The sequence below is a fragment of the Cornus florida genome, unplaced genomic scaffold (genome assembly GCF_030987335.1).
Source record: "Cornus florida cultivar Cherokee Brave unplaced genomic scaffold, ASM3098733v1 CherokeeBrave_3.0.0_Hap2_Chr01, whole genome shotgun sequence".
Lineage (NCBI taxonomy): Eukaryota > Viridiplantae > Streptophyta > Magnoliopsida > Cornales > Cornaceae > Cornus > Cornus florida.
The window spans coordinates 63,274,712-63,296,166 of record NW_026775571.1 but is presented as its reverse complement, the minus strand read 5'-3'; the positions used below and the strand labels follow the sequence as shown (position 1 = coordinate 63,296,166).

At 33.3% G+C, this 21,455-nt stretch overlaps 1 protein-coding gene across 1 annotated transcript; it reads left to right on the top strand.

The window, feature by feature from the left end:
* The first annotated feature begins 10,410 nt into the window (after nucleotides 1–10,410).
* LOC132273501 (uncharacterized) lies at nucleotides 10,411–13,960 on the top strand. Its single transcript, XM_059774461.1, has 2 exons — nucleotides 10,411–10,573; nucleotides 13,398–13,960. The coding sequence occupies exons 1-2, from the start codon at nucleotides 10,411–10,413 to the stop codon at nucleotides 13,958–13,960; spliced, it is 726 nt and encodes a 241-aa protein (XP_059630444.1).
* Nucleotides 13,961–21,455: the final 7,495 nt, after the last annotated feature.

Here is a 21,455-nt window from a genome sequence, read left to right as displayed (position 1 = left end):
TTGAGGGTAATTTAAGTGCCTAATAAAAAAAACAGGTTTTTAGTTGTGGAGATTCTAATTCACCAAACTTAAATTTTGGAGTCTTTTGTAAGTGAAGGTAGCAAATATAAAAGAGAGTCCAATTAAAATATAAATATATACATATATTATAGAATTAGTTTATTTATGAGAAAAAAAAAAATTAATTATAGTTGCGGTCATATACGAATAACAATGGCATTACCAGAAATGGATTGTCACAAAAAAAATAAAATAAATAAAATAAAAATGGAAAGAAAGAGAGAAATGAATGTCTACTTTGCCCTCAATTAAAATATTAATTTCCTGATGGAAAATATAAGAACATTCAAGTATAGTATTATTAACCACATGTGTGGTTTTTGGCGTCAGATAAAAAAGACAGCTCTTCAAATCTCTTCTTCGTCAACCTCCTTTGTCGGAGCCATCCGATTCAAACAATGACACTCCTAATCAAAAATTGAATTCAAACAAAGTCAAAAAGAGAGAGAGAAATGTCTATTTTACCCGTAAATTGAATATTAGTTTTTTGCAGACATTCAAATATAGCATTATTAACCACACGTGTGATTTTTGGTGCCAAGTGAAAGAAAGCTCTTCAAGACTCTTCTTCATCAACTTCCTCTGGGTGAGCCATCCGATTTTGGTGGTTCCTCTGTTTGCCTCCGCCGTTGCTCCATTTCTAGCCGTCATGCAAGCAGAGCCACTTCAATTTTCATATTCACCAACCTCCTCCACATAAATCATTCATCGTGGATTGTCGCCAAATTTTTTCGTCGCGGCTTGCAACCACCTTGTGGGTACAATCATTCACTTTCTCAAATGTGTGTGTGTATATATATATATGTATCTACACATTTCATCCAAAGTAAGCTCTTTACCACTTAAAACCCCTCATCATCCACTTTATAAAATAAAAAAAATATCACTAAGCCACAAGGATCTAGTAGTCTTTTGGTTCGGTGTAACTCTATTTTACATTTTTGTTATGCATTTTATTTTTAAATATTCCATAAATATGTTATTGGTTCCAAAAGGAAATGCTGAAGAATGAATTAAAACTGAGTTTATATCAAGTACAAATGACTCAATTTATTGGTTCCAAAAGGAAATGCTGAACAAGGTAATTGCATGTTGCAATTATGTAAAGCTGGATTGATTGGTCACTATTTTATAGAAACAAAGTAAATACAAGAGGTTTATGTAGAAAAAAAAAATTAATGATAAAAATATCCCGAAAAAAAAAAAAAATCTATCTTTAATAATAGATAATGAATACAAAACATGAAAATCATATCTGAAAGAGTATGCTCTCCAGAGAATTCCCTCCCTCGTGAGAAGAGGCATGTTCTCCATATTTAATTATCAATTTTTTGAACTATATGAAAATTCAAATGAATCATTTATAAGAGTAATGTTCTTAAGTCCTAAGAGATCTCTCTCATGACAACATTTGCCATGTAAATGCCAAACAAATCCAAAATCAGGTCTTAATAAGCCGGTCTAACAAGAATTTTTGTGCCCCGAGTGGCCTAGTTGAAGATAGAAATTGAAGGGAAGAAAAGGATTGAAAATAAGTACACAAACCTAAATATCATTAATATTTTTATTTACTTTTAAAATTTTGATACATTCAAAAGAATAGTAAAATTATTGAATTCTTTTTTTAAAAAAAACACACCCATTTCTTCTCAATATTGAAGCATTTTATTATTACTTTTTTAACATAATATTTGGGCGATATCCAAATTCAAAGGATTTTTATTCTTTTAATGCAATGAATAAATTAGGGATGCACACTGTCAGATTTGGATCGAATTGAAAGTTTTTTAGGACCAAACCATTTATAACAGTTCTACTATTTTTGAAACCAAACCGAACCATAATGTCCATGGAACCAAACCAAATTGAACCACCAAAAACTAGTTTGGTTCGGTTCGGTTTGTCGGTTTAATTAGGTTTCCTTTTTATTTTATTTTTAAAAACAAAATTTCTTATTTTTCTCGATATATAAGGTTTCATGACAGCCAGGAGCGAAGCTAGGATTTTAATTTAGAGGGGCAAAGTTTAAAAATAAAAAATAAAAAATAAAATCAACTAACATTGATATAATAACACGCCAAAAAGAAGAATTTTAAGAAGAAAAAAAGGAAAGAAAATTTGAGATGTATTTGAAAGGAAAGAAAATTGAGATATGATTCGCAAAAAGGAAATTTGACTTTTTTTTTAAAAAAAATTTAAGGAATTTAAGTGAAATTTGACTTTTTTTAAAAGAAAGTTAAGATAATTTTGAGAGCACATGAGACGTGAAAATTTTATTTGATTTAGGTTTAGAATATGATTTATATATATAATATTGTAACGGTTCGGTCCGGACCAGTCCAGTCTAGCAGGACCTTAAACCAAGACCAGACTGATAGTTACGGCTTCATAATTTTGGGTTTAGAATCGAACCAAACTGTTATATAACTAGTCCAATTTAGTTCGATCCTATCCGATTTTTTGATTTATTGAATTTTTTAAACACTCCTAGAATAAATTGGATGTCCTATATATATTTAATGCAATGAATAATTTGTGAGTCTAAGTTCTTCAAACTGGACATTCTTTCTGTGCGACAGTAGGGTATATTTTAACTTTTCTTTCTCCTATTCTTTAAACTTTCTTACGTCCAAGGGTGTTCTAAACGCTCCATGAAGCGCGTGAAGCTGAGTGACCCATTCAAAAGTAGTTTTGCACGTAGAAGCCATTTGCCAAAGCACATGTGGGTTGGTTCCCTACCCATTTCTCTACAGTAAAAAATGTCTGCTGCATCTCCACGTGGCGCCACCCTAGTGTATTCTAGTTTATATCTGTCCACACACGTGTCGGTCTGCCCACTTCCTCATCATATGATTGGCTATCCATGTGACCGAGGAGAGTGTTTGTTAATTAATAGCATCAATCACGGTTGACAGTGGTAAAGAGGGTTCCAGTATAATGGATTTGAACAAATATCAATATATAACAATCGAATTAATCGATTCATAAAAATATATAATGGTATCGAACTCTTAAAAAAATATTACGAATTGAGCGATACGTCACTGACCAATAATTCTCTCATGCTGACCATTTGATTTATAACAAGCAGGAAAGTTGGCTAACGAGCTATAATATTAGTTTAAGAGATATACTCACCATTCTGATTATTAATTTTGACTAATAAGACATAAGCACGTCATTTTTAATTATTAAATAAAAATTGGTGGGATATATATTCACTTATCAAATCCGATATGATGGTTAATTACACCATTCTGACTATTGATTTTGACCAATAAGACATAAACACGTCATCTTTAATTATCAAATAAAAATTGATGGGATATATATTTACTTATTAAATCAGATGTGGTGGTTAATTATCAAATTTAATTTGATAATTAAAAGAGGATGTATTCATATATTATTAGTCCACATCTGTAGATCATCACTATTCTCCTTAGTTTAATCATTGTACTGTTTTAAAAAACTGATATTATTTAAATTAGTAATTAATTATAATTAAGGTAAAAGGACTATAATAGATAGTTTTATAAAAGAAAAAAAAAAATCAATTTTGTTATCTCTTCCTTAGAATCATATATGAAAACTTTTTTTTGAAAGATAAAATTTCAAAAAAAAGTTAAGAAATAGTATAACAACAAATACTTTTTTTTTTTGTTGCTATTTCTATTTTTTTTTCTATCGATTAAACACGCCTTCATAGAGAAAAATAAGATTAGCAAAAAAAAAAAACACTTCTTCACATTCAGCCCAAAAAAAAAAGGTTCTTCTTTTTATACTTTTCCTTAACTTTTTATCTTTCAGAAAAAAGTTTTCAGGCGGTGCTAATTAGTAATTAGGTAAATTCCTCTAGGATGTGAAGATGTGTTTAATATAAGAGTGTAAATAGCAAACGCAAACAAAAATAAAAAAATCTTGTTATACTCTTCCTTAACTTTTCTCTTTAAAAAAAAAATTTCTTGTGGTGCTAATTAGGTAGTAAATTCCTTTACGATGTGAAGACGTGTTTAATTGATTGAGAAAAATAAAATTAGCAATCATAAAATTTAAAAAAAAAAAAAAAATTAAGAGTTTTTCTTGATATTCTCCCTTAACATTTTATCTTTCAATTTTTTTTTTTTTCCCTTCATGTGGTGCTAATTAGGTAGTAAATTGTTTAATTGAGACAGAACAATAAGAGTAGCAAAAAGAAAAAAGAAAAAAGAAAAAAATTAGTTTTTCTTGTTATACTTTTCCTTAACTTTTTTTTTTTTTTTTTTTTTAAAAAAAAGAGTTTCATTTATGATTTCGATGTAAGAGAGATTTCATTAATTGTATCAAACATATTTAAATTTTTTTTATTATTATGAAACGGTCTATTATAGTTATTTTATCTCAATTATAATTAATTACTAATTCAAAATAATATCAGTTTCCTAAAACAGTGAAATGATTAATTTTATTTTATTTTTTTTTTATATTTATTTTTGTAAATATCATAAAATTAAAAGTTAGTATATCAACATTGTATAGGTTGTTGGATAAAAACTAATTGTAAGTACAAAAATTCGTCAATTTAGAAAAAGAAAGATCACCATTCACTCAATATAAAACAATGAATAATTGAGAACAGAGATTATTGTCCTTTTCATTGGAGACCTTTCTCCAGTTCTTCCATGTACAAGAAGTTTACTATAATTACAATTCTGGTGATAGGTGGACTACGCAAACTGGGTCTTCTGACTCTCCTCCTCTGTGGACCACCATTTGGGCCGAGAATTGTTTGATGGGCTTATGGACCCATTAAGTGGGCTAAGGTCGTGACATCTTCCTTCGCTCCAGACCTTCGTCCTGACGTCTTCCTTGCTCCAGACCTCTCTCTTGGGCCTTGATTGCTTGGTTTGGGCCAGATATTTGACAGGCCCAAGACAGTTACTTTGTTTGGATTTCTTTTATTGATGTGTGGGATTCTAATTGGGAGGTGCTATATATTTAAAATAAATAAATGTTGTCGCATTGACCAACAACCACCATCCTAATCAAGAAACTCTGGCATCCATTGCGTCCACTGACATTTTACAAGCAAGAATAAGCTCTCGGTAACCAAAATGATCAACAAGATCAACAGAAAAGACTACAATTTTGGTCCGGGACGGGTTTCATGGCTGAAGAGGGTTCATAATTACTGATTTAAGAGAAGGAGATGAAATTACGAATTGACCGGACTTTTTTTTTTTTTTTTCTCTCGGTTGTGCATTTTCGACACTTATAATTAGGGGTCACAGGACCCCGGTGTAGTTTGTTAAATGAGGTAATGACCGATGTAGTTCGATAAATGACGACTTTAATATATATTCCTTCTATTAGGTGTTGGGTCAGTTTTTTTTTTTTTTGTCCATTCATCATGAAAATAGATTTCCATATATGTGGTTGGACCATGCACCTATGCCATTGATTATCTCCTGCAACACAGTCAATCTGCAATGATATGAAGGTACAAAACCAAAAATAAAACAATACACATAGTCAATCTGTAACGATCATATGGTGATATCAGATGGATGAAACATTACTATATAACTGTTGCAGATTGACTATGTGTATTGCTCTTATTGGTTCAGCACCTTCATATAGTTGTAGATTGACTGTTGCAGGAGATAATGAATGACATACGCGCATGGCCCAGCCGTATATATAAAAACCTACTTTCATGATGATTGGACCAAAAAAAAGGAAAATTACATATAAATGGAGTCAAATTTCATATTTATTTAGAAACTGAGTCAAAGTTCCATATTTCTCTAAAATGGATTGCTAAGGTGGCACATAGTTTTTTACTGTTTAGAAAATTGTGGTGCCTAAAACGCCCTTTCCTAACAAAAAAGTAGTACCTTCAGTTCAAAAAAGTAATACTTTCGCGGGTGTTTAAAAAACATGGTACCTGGACGCCAAAAAGTAGTACCTTCAGTTCAAAAAAGTAGTACCTTCGAAGAAAAAGTAGTACCTTCGCGGAAGGGTATTTTAGGCACCACAATTTCTAAACAGTAAAAAACCATGTGCCACCTCAGCAATCCATTTTAGAGAAATATGGAACTTTGACTCAGTCTCTAAGTAAATATGGAACTTTGACTCCATTTATATGTAATTTTCCCTCCAAAAAATAACTCACCCAACGCCCAACAGAAGGAATACATATGAAAGCCATGACGCTAATTACCGAATGGAAGGAACATATATTAGAGCCATTGCGTGTTAACAAACTAGACCGGTGTCCTGTAACCCAGGGTTGGTTGGAAGTGCACCAATCGAAGAGAACAAAAGTCCGGCCAAATCGCAATTTCATCTCCTTCTCTTAGATCAGTATTTATAAATGGTGGTGGTGGTGGTGCCTCTATTTCCATTGTGCACAACCAATAACAGCTCCAACCAGCAAGAAATCAAAAAATGCTCACCCCTTTTTCTTGAATCGAGCTTGCCTCCAATGCACTTGGTCACTATTTTAGCTTCTTTTTCCTTTCTTTTTTAGGTTTGATCTGCAAATAATTGAAAACCAATGCCCATTTCAGATTGACAATCAACCAAGAATTATATCAGACTAGGAGGAGCGAGAATTAATCAACTAATAAAAAGCAAAAACTCAAAATATATCGACACATAACATAAAATGCAAATAACGCAACATTACATTTGGGACAGTTGTCTACTAGTTGAATCAGCTGAGCGACAACACTTTTCTGCAACATAAATCTGTTGTGCCAGAACACGTTTCTTCAGCAAGGAGGGCACCTCAAAGGCCATTGTTCAATTCAGGAAACTAACGAATTTTTGGATTAGGATCACACAAACTATAATCAATCTGTATGAATTTTGGAGGAGGTAGGATCACACAAACTATTTTCTATGATTGATTTGTATAGATGGTTCATCTTACGAATGCGAACAGGAACAGAACTATTAAGGGAATGATGAGTTTTATACAGGATTTCTCAAATATATATATGTTGAGATAAAAAAGTCGTGTGACAGTTGTATCGTTGCATGTTAGCAACATGTTGCGTGGCATGTAATTAAAAAAGTGTGGATATCTGACAACTGTATGATAATATTCGGCATGCTTAGCACGTGTTGCGATACATGCAAAGCAATGTATTCGTGTTACGACGTGTTAAATCAGTTAGCTCGGCATATGCAAACCAATGTATTCGTGTTACAACGTGCTATATCAGTTAGCTCGTCATCTAGGTATTCACTATGTACTTAAATACAATTGGGTTACGAAACTAATGTTACATACATGCATGTTAAAATTGTTATAATTGAACTTTTGAATACTTATTTGGTCAATACAACTCCTTCACATATTTCTCCAAACTCTGATTCATACGCTAGTGACTCGCAATTTTGGTGGGCTTCTTCCACTGTTTTATGTCTATGTTACAAATAATACTCTTGTCAATATGTAGGCATCTTTATTACGAATGAACAAAAATCAATAATTAAGTTATAGCATTTAGAACTCTCTACCTAAATATCTAAATATTTACCAACTGTATAAAATTTTTATACTCTTCAAAAATCTGTTTCAAACTCTCTAAAATTTTAGAATCCTCGTATATCTGTCTCTATACTACTTTATAATCTCTACACAAATGTAGAAGGCCACTCAAAGTTAATACCATTCATGCTATATATTTAGAGTAGCACTCATTGCTTGCGTGTAGCCTGCATATATGAGGTGTGTCTCATGCAAATAGACAAACTGTGGCTCGCATGTGGCCTGCATATATGACGCATGTTTCATGTAAATAGACGGCACATAACATTTAACTCGGTTAGTGCTCATTTGTATTCATGTGTTGCGGGTAAAATTAGTGTGTATTCAAAGTAGTGATCACCTTGCATTTTATGTTTCAAAAATTAACTATACTCTCCCCGTATGTGTGTGTATATATACACACCATACACATGCATTTGCCTAAGATGCATTCACACAATTCAGATTCGCTTTCATCAGCTACATTTCAGGGAAAGAACCAAAAAAAAAAAAAAAAGAATAAAAAAACATTAGTTGCAATCTCCAACCTAAAAAAAAAAAAAAACAAAAAATTAAATTAAAAAATGGTATGCCATTTTCAAAGACAAACAATAACAACGCCCATAGAGACTCACATACACACAGTTATATATATGTTAGTATATTTATATATGTTCTCTTTAAAACTGGGTTCTTATATCAGTTTCTTTTCTATTCTATGTGTGTTTATATTCTTATGCTCCTCAAAATTTGATTGATGTGATTTACAATTGGTCTATCATGGCTTGGATATATCTGTACAGACAAGTTTTCAGGTTTTTATTGTTCATGCTATGCATAAATATGTAAATGTAGTGGACAACCGCAAGACATGCACAAGCTTTCAGAGTATTTGTATTGCATTGCATTCATTCTTAATTGATATGGTTATATATTTACATATATATTAAATTCATGGTGACGAAACTTTATCTGAAGACAACTTAATTACTAATTTTCTTTCTGGTGTGTACAAATCTGTCATTCTAGAAATATAAAGTTCAATACTTCAATAGATTCTATTTGTTACACATTTAAAGGTGTTTTAAACTTTTATTGAGTAGATAAAAATTAATTCTCCTTTAAATTATTTTACATCCATAAAAAATAACAACCCCTCTATCATTGAGCAATTGAGCATGTTTTTTTTTTTTTTTACTCAACGATTGAAAGAGGATTTCACGCAATTATATGTCCTACTAGCCAAGTAAGACTTCAGTGTTCATTGTCTTGAATTAGTTTCAAGAAAATATATTTTAGACACTAATTTAAGTTCTTGGACATCTTTCAGAGCCTATTTTACTTTCAAAGTTACCGTGTAGCCTACTGAGTAATCACATAACAAATCACATTTGTTTATAATTTAAGCTCTTTTATTTATTATTATTGTTCTGTTACTCTTATATTCCCTCTTCAATTGCCCCAACCCTTTGGTGCAAAATAAATTAAAAAAATAAAATTTTAAGAAGTTTAAGATTGAAATATTGGTGTTTTTATATCAGATTAAATAAAAGGTTCTGGCACGCTCTCTCTTAGGTACAAATTATCTCTATCCAGATTATTTTTGTCATTAAGCAAAGGCTCATTAAGAGCAAATATACTGGTCGGCTGAATTTAAGTTGGCTGCTCATTAAAGAGTAAATATATTGGTCGGTTGAATTCAAGCTGATTGAGATGGATCCGCCGAACTGGGGAATTCAAAGAAACGTGACAAAGAGTTCCCACAATACTCTTGGACAGACTCGAAAGAGTTGGGAGATGCAAACGGGCCTGGGCCGGGCAGGTGCAGCCTAACATACCCGACCGACTGGGCTAGCTGCTCATCATCCAAGAAGTCCATAGTTCAGACCCGAATTGTATTTAGTCAAAAATAATGAAAACAGGCCTTTGTTAGGGCCTGTTCGGTGCAAACGGACCACCCCATAAAGGCAGAAGGCCTATCAACCTACAACCTACAACCTAGGGGCAGAATGTAAAAAATTATGGCAAGTGCAAGCTTCTATAAATAGAAGCTAGAGAAGGAAGGTCTAGGGGAGGTTTTGGAGTGTGAGAAAATCCTTCCTAATATAGAGAGTGTATTTTCTTGCATCTCCTGGGCAAAGTGGAGGTAGTTTGAGAAGAAGCAGTCTGGGTGGTGGGGGAGGGGGGGATTGACAAGGGCAAGCTTTTCATTCCTCCATGCCTTGCCGATCAAAAGTGAGGATTGAGGTATCTTCCATTGGTAGAATAAGGCTTGCTGCAACTGTGATTCTCCTTAAAGCTTCTTCTGTTAAGAGAATGGAGGCTTTAGGAATGTTATTCCAAACGGACAACTGTAGAATCCTAAGCCTTGCTCTGCAAATCTTGAAATCAAAGAAGTTGGATGGAAATCCCAAGTCATGGGAAAGGAAACCACAAAATTGTGGAAGACACTCTTCACATGTGCACTCATAGGTATGTTTTTTGTATGGAGTGAAGGTTGGAAAGGCACTCATCCCAAACTCCCTAGGTATGATAGGCAGAGGGGTCTGACGTGACTTCCAATTTCCCCAATGATAATAGGATTTTTCTTCCAATTCTTGTCTGAACAGAATTGTCAATGCAGATCTTCCAATCGGTGATTGGATGGAATTGATACTGAATGCCAGTTTTATTGATCCTAATCACTTTGTAGTAAAAGAAAAGTCGAACACGTCTAGTTGAAGACCCTGTTCCAAATTTAAGAGCATCATGGCAGATATGATCCTATAGAAGTTAGGATTAAGCTGAAGTGTGGCCAACCCTAGGACATTGAGGATCGAGTGGAATAGAAGATGAAGGGGAAACCTAATCACACAGAGTTAGGAGGGGGTAAACAAGATTTCATCATCTTCAAGGCCCCTCCCGGTGCTGGCACCTTCATCGTTCGAATAAAGACGGGTGGTGACACCGTCAAGAATGTTACAGCGGCAAAGGGCTTCGATGTTAATGCCCATGGTAATGGGAGAAAGGTTGAAAGAAAAAGAGAAGAGTTGCAAAAAGAAAAAAACTAACCTTAAAGATGAAGAAAGCATGAAAACAAGGAAGATCGCCGGAAAACACAGACTCTTGCCGGAGGGAAGCTTGAGGATTGGAGTACGGAGATTGCAAAAGATGTACTTGACAGTGACAAGAGAGGGAAATGGACAAAGCCACCTTCAATTTATAAGAGCTTGAGGCCTTCATGTGGGGAGGTTAGAAGCCAAAAGCAATCATGGCTCGCCCGTACACATCCCCTCAGATTGTCATGTCCAATCACAGCCTTCGTTACCGTCATTACACTTTAATCTCATTTTAATTATTATAACAAACTTAAAGGGGCAAATAAAAAGTTAGGAGATGAAAATGGGTCTGAACCAGGCCAGCTGCAGCCCAACAGACCCAACCAACTAGGCTGCTCATCATCCAAGAGGTCCATAGTTCAGGCCCTTATTGTATTTAGTAAAAAATAATGAAAACATGCTTTTGTTATGGCCTGTTTGGTGTAAACGAACCACCCCATAAAGGAAAAAGGCCAATCAACCTACAACCTAAGGCCAGAATCTAAGAAATTAGGGCCAGTGTAAGTTTCTATAAATAGAAGCTAGAGAAGGAAGGACTAGGGGAGGTTTTGGAGTGTGAGAAAATCCATTCTAATATAGAGAGTGAATTTTCTTACATCTTCATACTCAAATACCGAAGCTTTCAAAGGATATGAGATACTAAGACAGTGGCAGAGCAGGGGCAAACTTTAATCTTGTCCTATATAGTCAGAAAACTTATAAATATTGTTCTCAATAACTTTTTAACATTTGAAAAATTACAAGATGACTTCATTATCATTGCCATTAAATATGTCTTTTTCAACATATAAGACCAAGCAAAGATAAAACGTTGACATAATATATTATGATAAGAGTAATGTACCTAAGAGGACACTTTCATGGGAAGAGTCTTAAGGTCTCCATTCTTTAACTTAGTTGTGTTAAATAATTGATTTGACTTTCCACGCATCTCAACAAAATTGTTTCATCCAATAATTAAAAATGAAGAGTTCATAACTTTTTGCATGAAATGGTCCTTTTATGTGCATTACTCCTATAATAATAGGTCATTAGATTATAAGGTTTTGTGGTTTTATGTATTTACAAAGTTATGGTTAAGCATTTAATTTGTGAAATCTGACATTCTTTTGGTTTATAAATTTTATAGACTCGTTGAGTTAGAAGAACTCAAATGTCAATTCTTGAAATGACAATTCTTAGGTTCTCACAAGTGATGATGTATTTCATTTTGCTAACTGATGTGGACCAATAGTATATGAACATATCCTCTTTAATTACATACGATGTGATACATACTCACTTACCAAATCAGAAATAGTCATGAGTTAATTATCATTCATGATCTGGTAATTAAATAAGACATGTTCATTTACTATTGCTCCACATCAATAGTCACAATAGTCTCCATACTTATTGGTGAGGGCGTAAGTATCGTCCATCTTGAAATCTGGTACTCGGATTATTCAAATATGTTGGCCTCAAAGAGTATCTACTAAAAATTTTTTGGGATTTTTTAGAATTAATCATATAATTTTAGATGATTTCAATTAATGGTTTATATAGAATAAATTATATAACAAAAAAGTGTCTGGATCCTAATTTTAAAAGGAAAAAAATATATATATATCTAGACAGTAAGCATAGTCATCAACCTTAAAACTTGAAAATAAATATAATTTATAAGATTATTAAATTACTGAACAGAGTAATCGTAATAGGACAATTTTTAGGTCCTCACTGATGATAATCTATACTATCATCACCGTTTATGTGGTCCAATGAAAAGAAAACACATCATTTTTTCTTTTATTAAAGAGATCAGGAAAATAAAATAAATCAGATCCTATCCGAATGAGATCGGGTAAAGTAAAATTTATTTATTTATTTTTTCCAAGGAATCTCTCTCTTTGCGGCATCATCTTCAGCCCTCTCTCTCCACCATCTTGTTTCTCTCATGCTTCATCACTCGATTGACAAGAATATTTGAAAGAAGTATGATCCTTTTCTTTTTCTTCTTTTGTTTTTTTGTTTTTTTGTTCCACACATCGTCATCATCCATTTTCTCCAGAATAAAAAATTAATATTTAAATAACAATAAAAAAAAGGAACAAAAAAAAAAAAGAAAAAAAGAAAAAAAAAAAAAAAAAAAAGAGAAACAGCTCTGAGGATCAAAAGCCACAAGGATCAGCTTCTTGCAAATTTCATTAATTTTTTTTTAAAAATAAAAAAAAAGAAAAAAAAAAAGAAAAAAAAAGGAGAGAGAAACAGATGAGAATTTTGAAATAAAAAAAAAAAAACTAACAGAAGGACATAATCTCACAGAAATCAGGTTTTTTTTTTCTTTCAGTTTTATGTTAATATGTACGTGGATCCTTAAATATACCCCTTCTAAAAACAGGAACCCTAAATATATTAAACAAAAAAAAAGGATCATAGGAAATCAATTTTTGTGCTAATATGTACGTTGATCCTTAAATCTTTCATGAAAGTGCCCTTCTAGAAAAAGAACCCAAAATATATGAAACAAATAAAAAAGAAAAAAGAAAAAAACCTTAAGGCAATGCTGTAAAGAGAGTGAAGCAGAGAACAACGTTGAGCTTCAGCCAAAGTGACGACGACTCTAGAGAAGGAGATTGGCTATGGGGGTTTAACGATCAGGCGAGTTCCTCTTAGCAGTGTTTATCACCTTTAATCTCCTATGATTTATACATACAGTAAACTGGTAGTTCGTTTTTTAGATTCAACAATCCATAAATTGTATGCCCTTCAAACCCATCAGCTATCTTCTTCATCTCTTAAATCCATCTCAACTTCTTCCACAAATCAACACTCATTTACAGTAAATTACCTCATCAATTCATGTGGGTTGAGTCCAGAAACTGTAATTTCAGCTTCTGAACACGTCAATTTCAAAACCCTAGACAAACCAGATTCCATTCTTAGCTTCTTCAAGAACCATGATTTCAGCAAAACCCAGATATCAGCTATCATCACAAGACGCCCAAAACTTCTCTTATCGGATCCCAAGAAGACCCTCTTGCCCAAATTCGAGTTCTTCTACTCCACTGGCATTTCCAGCACTGAGCTCGTGAAGGTATTATCCTTTTCCCCAACTGTATTGACACGAAGCTTGGAGAACCAAATCATCCCATGTTTCAAAATTTTGAAGAATTTATTTCAGTCAGATAATAAGTTTATCACGGCCTTTAAAAGATTTCCTGATATTCTAGGGTGTGATCACAGTGTATTTCCCAACATTGAAAGTTTATCACGGCCTTTAATTAATCATTCACACATTTAGCTGAATAATTTATTGGTTTTTGTGCAACTCTGACTCTGTAAGATCTTCCTCCTAATCTTTAATTTAAAGCATATAGATAAACTAAACTCCAGTATGTTGCTGGAAGATTGCTAATTTAATTCAGTTCTGCTTCAATCTATCATTTTATAACAATTCCTTAAGCAGTTACTGTGGGATTTCATAGTAATCTGCGCATAGTTATTTTTCATGATCATGTTAATTGGCCTCCAGACATGCACGACAATACAGTTTGATTTTAGATGTTACCACCACAATCTAATCAGTAGTTATATTTCCTTTCTTACTACAAAAACCATGAGGATTGCACCTCATGGCATTGGTACCACTGATCGAATTTCTTTTCATCATTTCTAATTGCAGAATTGAGGCAAAATGCTATTAGTAGTACTTCACCTTATTGTCATGGACATGTACATGTGTTATGTTCCACATCGGGTGATCTTGGAATTAGTAAATGAGTGTGAAAAACATTTTAGTTAATCCATTTGAACTCATCTTTTCCACTTGTTTGATAGAATAGGGAACTATTCCTGTACAATTTCTCTTCATAGTTTATTTAATGTGAACCTGTGCAAAGTAACACTAATATCATTTTACGATTTATGCAGTGGAACAATCTAGTGACCCTTTTAAATCATTCTTCCATGACTTGCTTACAATAGGAAACTTATACGAAGTATAGTCACTGGAATTTATTCAACAATTTTATCCGTTTCGTCTTCATAAGGATCTGAGGTAAAGCATCTGACTGAAATCAATTTAGAGACCACAAGACTTTATAAGTCACCCTTTTGAGGTTTGCTTCCAATTCTAAATATAGGATCTCCAATTCACCCTCGTGTAACTCTTCTTCCTAGACCAATGTGCTCCCCAATCAGCTGTCAATTCCACTCATTATGACCAATGTTCTCTTTCCTAGCATCCATTAAGTTTCAGTTTGAAGCATGATCTTGGGCACTGCTGTCTCAGTTGCTGACATAGAAATCTGCTCTTTGATAGATAGTAAGGGACCGTGAAATTTGGCATCTTGTCCATGGTTAAGCCCGCCCTTAAGTTGGATAATGCAGTCAAATCTAGTTTTAAGAATACAGAACCTACCCCTCATTTGCAAAATCTAAAGCAAATTAGCGCTTAAGTTGCCTACCATGCTAATGTAGCATCTCCCATTGCAATGAATCAACAGATGTCAGTTGCTTCTGAGCTGCACTTCTGAACTAAATCTCAAACTCTATAGTCAACTGGCGTGTCATATTTTTCCATGGTAAATGAGCTTTCAGCAAAACATCTGAAGAAATGCATTGTTTTTGTTCATTAGATTGCAGTCACTGCTACCATCAAATATAAAGGCCTTTTCCTGTCTCAACTCTAAAGACTAAATTATACACCGATACATAACTATCACAGCATTCGTCCATTGTATGCTGATAAAATAAATAAATATAAATTTAATAAAAACATTGAATTTTAATTTCACTTAAAAAAAGCATCAGTGTGACTATAGTGCTACATCATCATCATCCCTTGATGCTAAGAGTTTTAAGTGCCAGGTTGCTTCCCCCCATTAGAAAAGGGAGGGAGAGGGGAGAAGAAAACCTTATTGAAGGTAATGGGTTATGAAGAATTGACATAATCACGAGGGTCTCACCATTGTGGAGTTTGGGAAGGGTTAGATGTATACATTGTTACCTCTACATGTGGAAAGACTGTTTGATTGTTTGGAACCTATAACTTCCAGGTCACGATTAAGCATCCTTACCATTGCGCCAAGACTTAGCCCTCTAACATAATCATGAAATATATGTTGGCAAATTTCTTATTTGGGCAAGAAACAATTGTTTGTTAACAAATAAAATGCATATTAATCGGACTAAGTGGTGAAATTGTATAAACATGATAGAATGCCTTGTATAACCCACTATATTTTTTTTTTTTAGGGGGGGTGGGGGTGGTGTAAAAAATAAACCTACCTCATGGGGGGCGCATCCTCTGGAGGTTTATTTCCCCAAATCTGATCTGAGCCTATGTTTCTACTCTCTTCACAGCATTAACACGGTTTATTCTTCTAAGCTTCTGAGCCTGTCTTAAGCTTGTTCAGAGTAACTCCTTAGTTTCTTCATCCTCTTTGGGACGCTCGTGGATGGCGATGATTCGAACGGGTTGAACCTCTTAGGGATTTGCTCTGTCATTCATCCTTGCTTGATTATTGGGCCTCATAAGTTAAGTGGGGTTAGGTTGCCCTCTCATCAACACATATTTTGCCCATTCCCCATTGGCTATCATCGTCTTGACTTGTCTCCCGAGGTTCCTGCATTTGTTCGTTTGATGACCGAAGTTGCAATGAAAGGCACAGTGCTTGGATCGATCTTGTTGCTCGATCGACTGTCTGATCGGTTGCGGGGCCACAAACTTGTTTTTATTCTCTTGATAGAGTTTGGCTAGTGAGGTTCTGAGAGGGGTGATTGCTTCTTCCTCCTTCTATCATTTGGGAGGCCTCTGGATTAGTTGAACTATTGTTTTGTGTCCTTTAATCTTATCACATGATCGGTTCTCTACGATGACCATGGTTATTCTTTGTATCCTGGTCGCTTTTTCTGAACCCATTTGTATGTACCCTTGGGCTTTTGCCCTAAATTGCCTATGTTCTTTGGGGTTTTTCGCAAGGCCCTATGAAATATCATCCCCGGGATGAAGGCTAGCTAGTTTGAAGGCTTCAACTGTTGCCCTTTACAATATGGGATAGTAAACAAAAATCCTTTATTAAAGAGGTGAGCTGAGTAAAACTCGTAAAGTTCAATTTCCTTACTAAAAGGACGAGTTGAGTAAAACTCGAAAAGTTCAATTCCCTTATTAAAGGAGTGAAACTCATACAATTTATTCCCTTATCAAAGGAAGAGTATTGTTCCCTCGGATGCCCAAAAAAAAAAAAAAATTACTATTCATGAACGGTACCCCGAGGATACTGTTCCCTCGGGTACAAAAAATAAATAAATAAATAAATAAAAAATTTTCTGAGTTACTATTCACGTGAATAGTACCCGCGGGTACTGTTCACAGGGGTAGGAAAAGAAAAAAAATATATATATTATTTATTACATTCCCAAAGCTAGACGTGCAAGATAGGGAAAAATATAAACCTACCCTACTCTCGATAAGATTGATTAGATTTCATTATCAAGGATAATGAAATCTGACGTGGTTCAACAGGTAAGAATAATTCTATTATAACTGGAGGAGGTCAAAAGGATTAAATCATATTCTCGACAAATCTAGCAACAAATCTCCTATGATTTCACACAAGCGGAAGATAAGATCAACCATCGACATCGGCGGAACGATTTTGATTTCAATCGACAGCGATAAATAGGGCACCAAGCCATTAAAGAAAGTACGATGTAAAAACTATTATTGATCCCTGCCCTCTTTTTAGACCTCTGTAACTAATTTGATCGTCAGAGAGCTCTTGGCAGGCACCATACCGGTGCCGTCAAGGTTCATCGATCTTCTCCTCTCTTCCTTGCAGGAAAACGGTATCGTATTGGACTGCGCAAATTTCAGCCTCAACAATAGAATGGAACCAAATACAAGTATCCAAGATAACACATGTTCCATCCACCAATCAAGCTCAAAGTCACACACATGATATCTCCATTCAATAAAATTAAAAAAAAAAATTCCTGATAAAAACTAAAAGGAAAATCTTTTTGGCATTTTTTTTTTCATTTTTCAAATTTTTTTAATTTTTTAATTTTTTATTTTTCTGACATTTGAACAAAAATTATGATATAACAATTTCCATGAATTTTAAGCATACATGAGATCCAAATTTTTTTGAAGAATTTAAGAGAATTTAGAAACATGAAATTTTTAGACACCACAAATTATTCAATCAAGTCAATTCTCAAGTATGCAATCACAACATGAAATTCAACTTGCAATTTTTATGAAAATTTAGAAATTTGCCTAACGAGTTCACATGTGTGTGTGCACAATCCAATATCGTTAAATTTTCAATCAAATCACATTGGTCAACTGTCTAAACCATATTGATCGAAAGCATCAAGATAAGATTGTTTTAAGCAAACCTTTCTAAGCAAGGCAGCTTTTACTCTAAAGAGTAGACAACAATTCCCTATTCCCTCCTCTTTTTTTTTTTTTTTAACTTAATCGGCTCTTCTTCAAAGTCTAGTAAGAGCTTTCGAACTAATTTCAATAGATAGCATTTTCCTTAGTAAAGATTTTTAGCATTCTTTTGATTTATCTTTTCTTTTCATACTGAAATTTTATCATTTTTTTTTATTTTCCTCAAACACATGCTCTTTTTTTTATTATTACAAAAAAATAATAATCTTTATAATTTTTATGAGCAATATGACCTAGTCAACTTCACAATGATTTTCAATTAAATTTTTCAGATTTGGACTAGTGCACATGAAAAATATGAATTCAAGGGACTCATCTTTAAAAAGAAATAAACAAAGCAAATTGTCTTTCAACATATAGATTACATATGAAGAACATTTTCATCAAATAATCATGTGTCTCCAATTTGTATTCAAAAATAATTAATTCAAGAGAAATAATTATTACACATGCATTGACAAGAAAAATATGATCATCATTTTCTCATAAAAGAAAAACAACCTAAATCCTAAACTACAAGATATGGTCCAATGGAAACAAGATATTCATCAAAGTATAGTCCATGACTATGGAACCTTTGTAGGAATTAGTTAGAGGGGTTTGTACCCATAGACGTGATAGAAACAAGTCTCATAGCATCAACAGGTACATAATTAACCAAGTCTTCCTTTTTGATCCACAGTCTTTACATTCAACTTTTGAAAAGATTTTTCAATTTCAACTTTTTTCTTGTTTTAGTAATTTTTAGCATGAGAATTTTTGGGTTGATTCACAAAATTTTGCTTTCTAGCATGAGCCCTACTCTTAGCATAAGAACCAAAAGCATGAAATTCAGAAAAAAGATTCTTTTCTCTTCATAAAGCAATAATTAGTATTGGTTATGTCCATTAATTCCTACCACAATAAGTGCAATGCAAAATAGTAGGCACATAAGATATATTAGCATGTGATGAATCAACAACCTTATATTTATTTTTAGGCACATTCAAGTTATTGGGTTTCACAAAAACAGTTTTACCCTCTTTATTACATGAAGCCTCATTAAAACCTAAGCCAGTTTTGTCATTCACATTCTTACCAACATTAATCATCTCATTAAGTTTAATCTGCCCAGAAGTAAATCCAATCAATTTCTGTTGTGACTTTTTTAATTCAATTTCAAGAAATTCTAATTTAGAAACAGGAGATTCTTTTGCAGAATTAACTTGACTTACCTCACCTTCTAGGAATCTTACCTTTCCAGAAGATCTTCAATCTCCTTCCTTTTTTTGTTCACTTTCCTTTTTCAGAGCATCTCTTTGCTTCTCAACTTCTTTCAATTCTCTACCTTACTTATTGAAGTCGTTCTTCGTTTGAACATATGTAACATATAATTCATTGAAGGCTTTATCATAATTCTCCTTTGTTGCTTCCTTGTAACAATCTTCATCATTAGGTTTTGCTATATCCTCAAAATCCGAGTCATCTGTGTCAGACAAAGAAAATCTTTTAGAAGCATCATTGTTCACAAAAGCAACAAAAGCAAGAGGATTATCATTATCATTATCACAAGAAGAATCATAATCAGAAAAAGAAGTATCATTATCCTTAGAAACTGAAACTTTCATTACTTTACCCTTCTTTTTTATCTTTAGAATTTTTCCTAGTAACAAAGCTATTTTTAAGACTTGGATAAATTGTTGATGTATTACCTATTCCGCCACATGTCCAACATTTAATCTCAGTTCCTTTAGACTTATCTTCTCTCCTTTTATCTTGTCTCTCACTTTCCCTAGATGAAAACTCTCTATACCTTGACTCTCTCCCTTTCTTAAATGCATTCATCTTTTCAGACTTGATCAAATTTCTGAACTTCTTAGTGATAAGAGCAATTTCTTCATTAGACTCACTATCATATCTAACCTCAGACTTGGAAGAGTCAGACTTTGAAGCTTTTAAGGCTAAATCTTTAGGTTTTTGGGAATTTCCATATATAGTACTTCATCTCATAGTTCTTAATATGACCTACAACCTCATCAACTTGCATGGTAGTGATGTTTTGAGTTGCTTGCAGTGTTTCAACTTTGATTCTGAACCTTTCAGGCAAAGACCTAAGAACTTTCTTGTTAATCTTCTTATCTGTCAATTTCTTTCCTAGGTTTCGAAGGCCAGACACAATATGGTTGAGTTTCATGTAAAACTCAGAAAATGTTTCATCTTCTTCCATCTTAAGATTTTCAAATTGAAAGACAAACATCTCAATCTTTGAAGATTTGACTTCATTTGTACTTTATGGGTAAGTTAAAGTATATCCCATGCCTTTCCTTTGCAATTTTATAATGAGCAATTCGAGCTAATTCAGATTGGACAACATATTTGAATAAAGAAAACAAAGCTTTGGTGTTTCCTTCTAGAGCATTATTCTCAGCTTGAGTCTATTCAGACTCTTCCTTATCAATGGTAACACCATCTTTTGTGACTGTAGGTTTTTTATAACCTTTTTCAATTGCAGCCCAAACATATTTACCTTGAGTCATAAGAAAAGCTGTCATGTTAGGTTTCCAAAAAGTATAGTTATCATCATCAAACAAATGAGTACGTTGAATAGATCTACCTTCCTTAAGAACACTATCCATATCAAAATTTGAAAACAAAAATAGAGATTTTTTTTTTATATATATAAAAAAATTCCATAAGGAACAACTCAATGTAAAAAGGATGGCTCTGATACCACTTGTTGAGTGTGCGCAGCGAAGTATTTATGGAATATAATATGGATTAATAACCTAGAGGATAGTGAATAGATTTAACTTAATTACCTTTTTATCCAATTTTTACTTATTTTAATTTTACTGAAATAAAACTAAAATCAAACTATAAAGCAAAAATAAAGTGCAAGTAAAGTAAATAGAGTTTAAGAGATGACACCAGAATTTTATCGACTAAACCCTAATTGGTAGAATAGACCAATTATAACAGGAAAAACCTCGTTGGACTTTGTAATCCTGAGATAAACGATCCACTATATTTGAAGCAAAGTATACTGAAATTTGACTCAGTCTCACACCCTATCATTCTACCAAAAACCAATTGCTAACAATCCCTGACTTTACGACTCCCCCATCCAATAACTCTCGACCTCAGGCTTACTTTTAATCTCTATAGAAGAGTTATAGGTAGATCAAATAACACTCCACAAATGCTCTGATTCCTTCAAAGTGTGATCGCTTCACCCCTTTTATTCTAGATCTGAATTTGATGAAGAACGATTGAACTCTGCTTTTTCAGAATTTATGAATCTTCAATTATGCTTCAATTCCGATGAGATAGAGAACAACACTATTAAATCACTCTT